The sequence below is a fragment of the Eulemur rufifrons genome, chromosome 30 (assembly GCF_041146395.1).
Source record: "Eulemur rufifrons isolate Redbay chromosome 30, OSU_ERuf_1, whole genome shotgun sequence".
NCBI lineage: Eukaryota > Metazoa > Chordata > Mammalia > Primates > Lemuridae > Eulemur > Eulemur rufifrons.
The window spans coordinates 86,505,073-86,515,136 of record NC_091012.1 but is presented as its reverse complement, the minus strand read 5'-3'; the positions used below and the strand labels follow the sequence as shown (position 1 = coordinate 86,515,136).

The window sequence follows — 10,064 nt, the reverse complement described above, 5'->3', positions numbered from 1 at the left end:
CGATCCTCCCCCTCCCGCCTCGGCCTTCCAAAGTGCTGGGATTACAGGTGTGAGCCACCACCCAGCCTCCTGCCATATTTCATTATGAAAATATCCAAACATACAGAAAAATTGAAAGAATAGTACTGTGAACACCCACCACCAAGATTCTACAATAGTTTACTAAATTTTCTTTATCACGTATTACAGGGATCCTTCTTACTATTCTTGCAATTAGTAAGAGGAGACAAAAACAAATAAAAGAAGTTTGGGGGGAACAGAAAGAAGGAGCTCGTGTGGAGCGAGATACCAAACCCAAGCCTCTGGGACTTTAACACCATCTTGAAGCTGGTGCCTTAGACCGGCGGTCCCCAACCTTTTTGGCACCACGGACCAGTTTCATGGGTTTCATGGAAGACAGTTTTTCCACTGACAGACGGAGGCAGGGAGGAGGTGTGGTGAGGTGGAGCTCAGGCGCTGATGCGTGGCACCGTTTTCCTAACAGGCCATGGACCGGTACCAGGCCGCGGCCCGGGTTGGGGACCACAGCCTTAGATGATTCAGTCTAACGTCAGTGTCTCAGCTTCCCTCAATAGAGCCCCAAACCTGGCTTCAAGTTCTTCATTAAATACCATAGTACGTCATTTATAAAGCCTGAAACTACATTTCCCAAAAGGCCTTTATTCTCGCGGTAAAGGAGCTTAGAATTTCTACAGGTTTCACAGATCTCGCGCGATTTCGTCAAATCTCATTAAGGAGCCCAGCCGAAAGCCATTTTGTTTTTCAGCGTTTTTTGCAAGGGTACCTGAAGTGAATTTGCACACAAGCAGCAGCTGGAGTTGTCGCAGTTCTATCTTCAGCTTCACGATGTTTCCCTTGGCCAAAAACGCACTAAGCCGTCTCCAAGGTGAGCAAAAATTATTAGCAAATCACTTACAGCAGTCTTATATGCATTTGTCCTCTTGGTCACTCGTGCCCTTTCTCTCTCTACCAGCATCTCGACCTTCTAATTCTAAATGCTCTATCTCCCATCTGGTCCGAAGTTATTGGGAAGATGTCCTTACCATTGGCTTTATCACCCAGTGTTTCTGTTTCAGTTCCCAGCTTTCTTTCTGTTATTGCAGTCATACCCTAGCCCTGCTTTTTAATTCTTAAGTAACCTATGATTTCAGGGAAGGACACTCTTGGTGAACACCTCTCGTTCCGTAAGTGATGTCCTGAATTTTAGCTTTGAGGGTACATTTACTCCTAACCCCATATAGAAGAAGCTCCTCTCCAGTTCCTAGTAACCGTAACGGAAGTGTAAATCTAGCCCTTCACCTGCTTTCATTGCAGGAAGACTACTTAAATGGTACCCATGCAGCTTTGAAGTTATTTGTGGGTTGTTAACTGAATATTAGCTGCTCTGAAAGCAATCGTATTCATTTTTTTTCTTATCTAAAAGTTGGGCAGGTACAGGGAAATTTTGCGTCCAGCATTGTGTATTGAGAATGGACTAGAATGGAGAGAAAAAATGTATTTCCATACTTGATTTGCACCGAAGGTGACCTTGAGTAACGTGAGCAGTTATTTTACAATGAAGGTGACCTGAATTACCATTTAGCTTCTCTATTAGCCATTTAAAAAATTTAACAGAGTCATTGGGGCGATTACTAGATTGTGTTCTAAACATTCAAGAAACTTTGAAAATAACCACAAAATAGTAGCCTGACTGGTTTTTCATATTCCAAAAACTGTGTTTGTTATCTTCTTCACTTTGGGCAAACGATTTAACCTCTTTAAACTGCACTTTCCTCCTTTGTAAAATACGGGGTGAGTAAATAATACCTCATAGAGTTATGAAGAATTATATGAGATTACCAATGTGTGGTAGCTAAACTATTTCTTCTCACAGAGGAGAGGTCTAAAGAAATGCACTTGAAGTCGTGAGGTGTTGCAGAATTGTTGGGTAATCTTAATTTCTTTGCCCTTTGAGCAAGTAGGCCTTCTTGTACCTCAGGAAAGGGTTTTATTTTTTTTTTTCCAATGTGGAATTCACGTTCCCACTTTTTAACTTTTCTGAAGCAGAATGTGAAACGTTTGTAAATTTGCTCATCTCTGTGTGGCTGTTTAAAAAGTGAAGACGAAAGCTATGTAAGGCACTTAGGAAAAGATCCAATAATGGTCAAACAGCTATCATGAAATAACCTGTTGTACCACATAGAAGCCGTTATATTAAGTGCTAGTGGATGAGCAACATTGCTGTTTCCCTAACATGCTTTTCATTATATGTAAGTACATTTTGAGGTTCTTTAAAACAGTAAGGACCTGCTGTTTAAATTGGAGAGGAAGGAAAAAAACAGCAGGAAACACACTTTTTCCAAAAAAACTTACTCCATTCTTTCCAGTAGAACTACGGTCCCCCCCCCCCCCCCCCCCCGCCCCGCCGCGTCCTCCACCCCCCCTCCCCCGGGCCTGTTAGGGACCTGGCCCCAGAGCTCCGCTATACCCTCCCTAGTGCCGTCGCCCCGCCATGAAACCGGTCCCTGGTGCCAAAAAGGTTGAGGACCGCTGTATTAGAATAATAGTAAAAACAAAGTTTCAATGTTGTCCATTCTGCTCAAAAACCTTTACCAGCTTCCTCTGCTTACCAAAAAAAGTTGCCCGCCATGATCCTTTGTAATTTTATCCCCTATTACTTGCCTATACACTTTGTGCTTCAACCAAACTTAATTCGTTTTTCACTACACTGGGCTTTTCTATCTGCCTTTGTTCAGATTCCCCTTTCCCACATCTACATAACCAAATCCTGTCTGCAGTTCAAAGTGCTTGGCTAATTATACTTCCTTGTATTACGGTAAGTGTTACAACTTTGTATTACAGTAAATGTTACAATTACTTCCTCTAGATACAGTAAGTGTTAAAATTACTTCTGACTGGAAGTTAACCTAGGACAAGGTCTGTGTCTTACACATTTTTATATACCCCATTTCTTTGGTGCCATATTGATTAATTTTTAAAAAATCAAGATACCCTAGTTTTTGGAGGTTTTTGTTGTAGTAATTTTAAGGTCAGAAATTAGTGTGCTTTAATTTAAAGTTCATTTTGAGTTTATTTGCCCCGTATGTTGCAAGTTGGTGAGCACTATTGAGTAATCTTTAGTGAAAAGTTATAAGTATGCAAATTAATGAATAGGATTCCAGAGGTTATATAAATACCACTTTGTAGTGAATGTTACTGATATCCCCCATTCTTTGCTTTCTTCCCCCAGCATTTTATTATGAAAACTCTCAGACATACAGAAAAGTTGGGAGAATTGTATGAACATCCACATACCCACCACATAGATTATTCTACAATTGTTAAAATTTTGCTATTTTGCTATATTTGTTTTATCATGTATCTGTCCATCTTATTTTTGGTGCATTTTCAAAGTATGCTACTTTGCTTTTAGCTACAATATGTTTTAACATTTTATTGAACTGCATAAAACTGTAAAGGTAACTTCCTCTGCTTTCCTGATCAGCAGTATCAGTTACATGTGTTCTCTTTTCCTGATAATTGATAGATATGCTTCTGTATTTTTTTTTCCTGTAAGTTCGAAACATTCAGCAAACAATGGCAAGGCAGAGCCACCAGAAACGAACACCTGATTTTCATGACAAATATGGTAATGCTATATTAGCTACTGGAGCCACTTTCTGTATTGCTGTATGGACATATGTAAGTACTATTGATTGATAATTTCTATTTTAGATGTTTTTCATTCTCATTTAGTCTGTGCATTCAAAAAAAAATTTTTTTTGAGACAGAGTCTCACTCTGTTGCCCAGGGAAGAGTGCCATGGCATCAGCCTAGCTCACAGCAACCTCAAACTCCTGGGCTTAGGTGATCCTCCTGCCTCAGCCTCCTGAGTAGCTGAGACTACAGGCATGCGACACCATGCCCAGCTAACTTTTTTCTATATATCTTTAGTTGTCCAGCTAATTTCTTTCTATTTTTAGTAGAGATAGTTTCGAACTCCTGAGCTCAAACGATCCTCCCACCTCGGCCTCCCAGAGTGCTAGGTTTACAGGCGTGAGCCACCGTGCCCGGCCTCAAAATGTTTTAACACAGTACTATACATATCTAGTTAGGAAGGACTTGAGAGATTAATCACCCATCCACTGTAAGAATTTCTTCCTTAAAATGCAGCTTTCATCCATCTTCTGTGGTTTTTTTTTTTTTTTTTTTTAGACAGAGCCTCACTCTGTTGCCTGGGCTAGAGTGCGGTGGCATCAGCCTAGCTCACAGAAACCTCAAACTCCTGGGATCAAGTGATCCTCCTGCCTCAGTCTCCCAAGTAGCTGAGACTACAGGCTCGTATTACCATGCCTGGCTAATTTTTTCTATTTTTAATAGAGATGGGGCCTCGCTCTTGCTCTGGCTGGTCTCAAATGCCTGACCTTCAGCGATCCTCTTGCCTCAGTCTCCCAGAGTGCTAGGATTATAGGTGGGAGGCACTGTGCCCAGCCCATCTTCTGTTCTTAACATTTCCAGTAACACATTGCTTACTGTGTCACTAGGCAGCCCTTTCTATATTGTGTAGCTGTTAAAAGAAGTTAAAATCTACCTCCCTTCATATTCTACATCATTCCATTGCAACACAGAAATTCTGATCCCACTTCCGTACAACAGCTGTCAGATACTGGAAAATTGCTATCATGTCTCCCAAATCTTTTTCAGATTAAATATCCTTAGTTCTGTTGGTGATTTCTTTTTGTTGTTGTTGTTTTTGGAGACAGAGTCTTGCTCTGTTGCCCAGGTTAGAGTGCCGTGGTGTCAGCTTAGCTCACAGCAACCTCAAATTCCAGGGCTCAAGCGATCCTCCTGCCTCAGTCTCCTCAGTAGCTGGGACTATAGACATGTGCCACCACGCCTGGCTAATTGTTTTCTATGTTTAGTTGCCTGGCTAATTTTTTTTCTATTTTTAGTAGACATAGGGTCTCCCTCTTGCTCAGGCTGGTCTCGAACTCCTCAGCTCAAGCAATCCTCCAGCCTCGGCCTCCCAGAGTGCTAGGATTACAGGCATGAGCCACCGCGCCCAGCCCTGTTGGTCATTTTTTGTTACATGTTTTTCAGTATCTTCTCTATCTCAGGTCACCCTCCTGGACACACTTCACTTAACAGTTTTTCTTCTAAAATTCTGCACTTAGAGCTGAGCACAATATTACTAATGGGTAATAGTAATAATAATGGGTAAAAGTAGCTTACTTTCCATATTGTAGGTTTTTTATATCTTACACTTGACAATCTATTTTCTAGTCACTGACCTTACTGCTTAAAAGTAGGAGTCTTGAAGTTTCAATAAATATGTAAGTTGATGGATCAATCTTTGCTTTAATAAACAAAGAAACTTTATTTAAATAAATAAGCCTTTCAATTTTTGTTTTGATCCTCCTGAAATGAGATAACTATTAAAATAAGTATGTACTTACAAGGATGAGCAAATGTTGAACAAATGTGTGATCAGAGGAGGTTTTGGAGGTGAAATGCTCCTTACTGATGAAGAGAGATTATAGAGGACTCTTTGGCAGTTGTTTAGGTAGTTGTGTTTGAGGGAAACAATGTTTTAAGGATTTAGTATAGAAATGTGAAGTATGAATTTGAATTAAAAAAATTTAAAAGTTCATTTCCTCAGTCATACTAGCCATGTTCCAGGTGTTCAGTAGCTACATGTGGCACTGTCTACTGTTTTGGACAGTGTAAATATAGAACATTTCCTTCATTTCAGGGAGTTCTATTGAACAGCATTGCTCTAGAGAATTAGGCCAGCAGTTAGGTTTGGCCAACTTGGAAGGCACAATATCCCAGGTGAGTTTCTATGTATTTAACCTATAGAGCCAAATATCTTTGTCATTTTCAAGAAATAGGCTCCAAGGCAGAGTGGACTCTGATTTAAACACCTGTAAATGACAACATTTTAATTCTTACAGGCAACAACACAAATTGGAATACAATGGAACCTGTCCCCTGTTGGCAGAGTCACCCCAAAGGAATGGAGAGAGCAGTAATCATCCCAGCTGGTGTAATACTGAATTGTTTCAAAAGCAACTCATAATTGATGCCAAGTAAAAGCACTGTGTACCCATAAAATATGGCATTATTGAAGAAATAAAGTACATTTGAAACCTTAATTGTAGGTTTTGTTTCCTTCGTAAATGAAACCAAGCTTGATCACTTTTTGTTTATTTAACCTTTGTGTTACTACTAAAGTCAAAATGCTATACAATGTCTTAAAAAGCTTCACTCTATGAGGTGATCAGAAAAGAAAATTTGGCTATCATCAGGAAGTCCACTTTATAGTAAGCTGAAATTCCAGTTTATGAATAACTTAATCACAGTTATTTTAGGTTATCTTTGAGCCAAAAATTTGGCCCAGATCTTGGATATGCTTACTACTTTGTACCTCTTTTATGTTTATACTTGGAATTGGCATTACTAACTTCTTTTCACACCTGCCTAGAAAACTTAGGGTATCAGCAGACCCAAGAGAAGAGTGGTTTATAAAATGAACTCCTAGGCTGTCTGAAGACTAGCTAGCTTCTTGGCTCCTTTAGCATATTCATCTTGATTACAGCTTTCCATTTTTTAGCATATTTACTAGGGGTGTTTATAATGTTAAAGAAAGGATCTGTCAAATGCTATCTACTCCCAGTTATCTAACCATTATACTATCAGGAACTTATGTTAGCTTTCTATAATTATAATAACATTTGGATTTGTGGATTATCCTGAGTTTAGTATATGACATTGAATTTTATGTATAATTGTTAGCTGAAGAAAACAATATCTGTACCGCACGTTTCATTACTTCCTGGGCTGAGAGCTATAATCTGTAATAGTCTGTTGATAGTGATCAAGTAAGCAGAAAGAATTTGAGTCGAGTAACCTATCTATGTTAGCAAAAATGCACTTACCTGATACTGTAAATCAGTAATCTCCAGATTTACCTGATGCAGATAAGGTTTATACTTAAACATTTGAAAATTTTTTTACTTAATTACATGGAATGCTAGAAGTACACTCTCTGGGTAACATCATCTTAATTTCTCATCAAGTGTACCAAAATCAGTGATTTGATTTGAATAGGAAAAGTCAAATGTCATGGTAAAATAAGTTGCAAAGTTATCATTAATAGTAATACCACTGTTCGGTAAAATTTGAGTGAACATCTTATGATATATTTAGAAAGAATGTTTTTCATAATAGCACTAAAGTATTCAAATGCATGTAACCCTGAAATGTGATTAAGTAAAAAAAAAACAAAAACATGTATTTAAGGAAGTTTCAGTCTTTTATTCACTGAAATAGCACTGAGTATTTCTAACGACTGGGTAAATTTCAGTATGATTTGTACCACTTCTGTCAGGTAAGTGACAATTGTCATCTATATGTATGATATTTTAGAATTTTGTCTGTGTCCATTTGCCAGCAAAAATATATATTGTTTTGTGTGATAAAACCTGGTGGTGGTCAGAATCTTTGAACAAGCTTCTAAAACTTAATTTTGTAGTTAATCTTGTCCTGATGAGTAATTCTAAAACTGCACTGACCACTACTTAACCTATACTTAACCACTACTTAAAGCAGTGGTTTAAGTTTAAATTATTTTGTGCCACCACAGATTCTGACATTGCAGCTTTCCTAGTGCACTCAGTCAAGAAAGTTTTATCCTTTCACACAAATGCAGTTTACAACTTACAACCCATCACTTTGAGAGTTTTAATGATACCTGGAGTTGGAAGGTTGTCAAATTAGTCTCCCTATCTTCAAGTATCTGTATGCCTGAAGAATTTAGGTAAGTGACTTACTTTAGAAGCATTGCCAATCCTTTGAACTCTATTTTTTGGATGGCTATGAAATACTTTTTAATTAGGATGAATGTCATAAATCCCATTCTTGATTTAACTCAAATGATTATTTGAGCACCTGTGTTATTTAAAATTCATCTAACTTATCTAGAACTAGGTACTGTGGTAGCTATAGAGGCACAGGTGTTCTCGCCCTCGTGACTATTAACATCATTGGGGACACCTATCTGCTCAGCCCCCAGCAAACCTAATTCTTGTAGATACTCCCCTCTATGCTTGTGTGTTGAGGATTAGGGAGGGTGCATTTAGAAATATGATTTTAGAGGGAAAGTCTGAGTGACTAAGAATGTGCATGGTTGGTAGAAGACCTTGCAACGGATAGTGATAAACTTCAATATCTACATAGAAAACTAGAGAGCGGGCTGGGCACAGGGGCTCACACCTGTACTCCCAGCACTTTGGGAGGCCAAGGTAGGAGGATCACTTGAGGTGAGGAGTTCGAGATCAGCCTGAGCAACATAGCAAGCCCTCATCTCTACAAATTATAGAAAAATTAGATAAACACATGTGGTGGTGTGTACCTGTAGTCCCAGCTGCTCGGGAGGCTGAGGCAGGAGGATCCCTTGAGTCTAGGAGTTTGAGGTTGCAGTTAGCTATGATGACACCAGTGCACTGTAGCCTGGGCGACAGAGCATGACTCTGTCTCAAAAACAAAAAGCTAGAGAGCTAGTGTATTTGATAGTCTGTTCTGATGAAGCTATATTTCTGGTTTCTGCCTTTTAGTGAATTTCTTTAGAAGCTTAACACAGTGCTAATATAGTTACAAACCAACTTGCCAAATATATGGAAGCCCACTTAAAAACTTATTTTCACATGCTATAATTTTTAATATTTTAAATTTGGGGCTGAATTTATATCTTAATAGTTAAGGATGTGCACATTGGCAATCACAACTTAATGTCTGGGAAGATAAGGAGTCCTGAGATTACTTTTATATTTATGTGGATGGATGTATGGGGGGGGGGAGAGAATAATTCTTTCTGAAATAATTCTAGGCCTAAAATTTAGATCTGTGGGCAATTTTAAATGTTGCCTGTCGAGGCTTAATAGGAGTTTGACAACAGGTAGGATGGAAATTATTTAACACTTAAATATGCCTACTGTGTGCCATACAGTTTTCTAAGTTTTACAAATATTTAATATTTTTACTTTGTGTACTATTTTGAGTTCTGCAACATTAGACTTACACTCTTTTATGGGAACTGGGTTCAAATGGTTCCAGTTGAAATACAAAGAGTCCTGTGATTAGTTTTCTCCTACGTTTTATGACAAATAATTTCATGAAAAGAAATATGAAAAGGCTACATCTTGCTTTGAAATAAGTTAGATGGAGGCTCTCTCTCTTTTACCATTAACGTTCATAGTTTTAAAAATCCGAGAATTTTGCTAGTTTTTAATGTTAAACTGGAAAACAATAAAATAATAACACTTTTCTCAGATGTTTTCTGTACCACTTATTTATTGCATTGTATTATTATTATTATTATTTTTTGAGACAGAGTGTCGCTTTGTTGCCCTGGCTAGAGTGAGTGCCGTGGCGTCAGCCTAGCTCACAGCAACCTCAAACTCCTGGGCCTTAAGCGATCCTACTGCCTCAGCCTCCCGAGTAGCTGGGACTACAGGCATGCGCCACCATGCCCGGCTAATTTTTTCTATATATATTTTAGTTGGCCAGATAATTTCTTTCTATTTTTAGTAGAGACGGGGTCTCGCTCTTGCTCAGGCTGGTCTCGAACTCCTGACCTTGAGCGATCCACCCGCCTCGGCCTCCCAGAGTGCTAGGATTACAGGCGTGAGCCACCGCGCCCGGCCTATTGCATTGTATTATTACATTTAATGCATCTCATTTCTATATCAACTCATGGTGACAGAAACTCTGTCGAGGTGTTTCAAATGATGGACGAGTGAATGAATAAATGGAGAAGTGGTTCAGAGTTTGGAATGGCGATATGAAGGTAGTGAGGTGGCATCTCTGCCCCTCCGCCCCCCCCCAAATACACATAAAGATTATTAATTTACACATATTTTTCCCTTGATGTTATTTTTCAATGGAGGGATGAGGGCAAGTTCACAGTTTTGGCATTTACATCTGGAATTAGGCTATATACACAGTCTCCCAGGAGCGAGTTAACACAGTACAACAGATGCACGCTAATTTCATGCTGGGCAAAAATGAATTATGTAGAAGATGAC

General features: G+C 38.9%; 1 protein-coding gene across 1 annotated transcript; it reads left to right on the top strand.

Annotated features, from left to right (window-relative positions):
* Nucleotides 1–749: 749 nt before the first annotated feature.
* COX7B (cytochrome c oxidase subunit 7B) lies at nucleotides 750–6,134 on the top strand. The gene is made up of 3 exons (XM_069463628.1): nucleotides 750–886; nucleotides 3,557–3,681; nucleotides 5,934–6,134. Exons 1-3 carry the CDS (start codon nucleotides 847–849, stop codon nucleotides 6,009–6,011), a joined length of 243 nt encoding a protein of 80 aa, XP_069319729.1. The 5' UTR covers nucleotides 750–846; the 3' UTR covers nucleotides 6,012–6,134.
* Nucleotides 6,135–10,064: the final 3,930 nt, after the last annotated feature.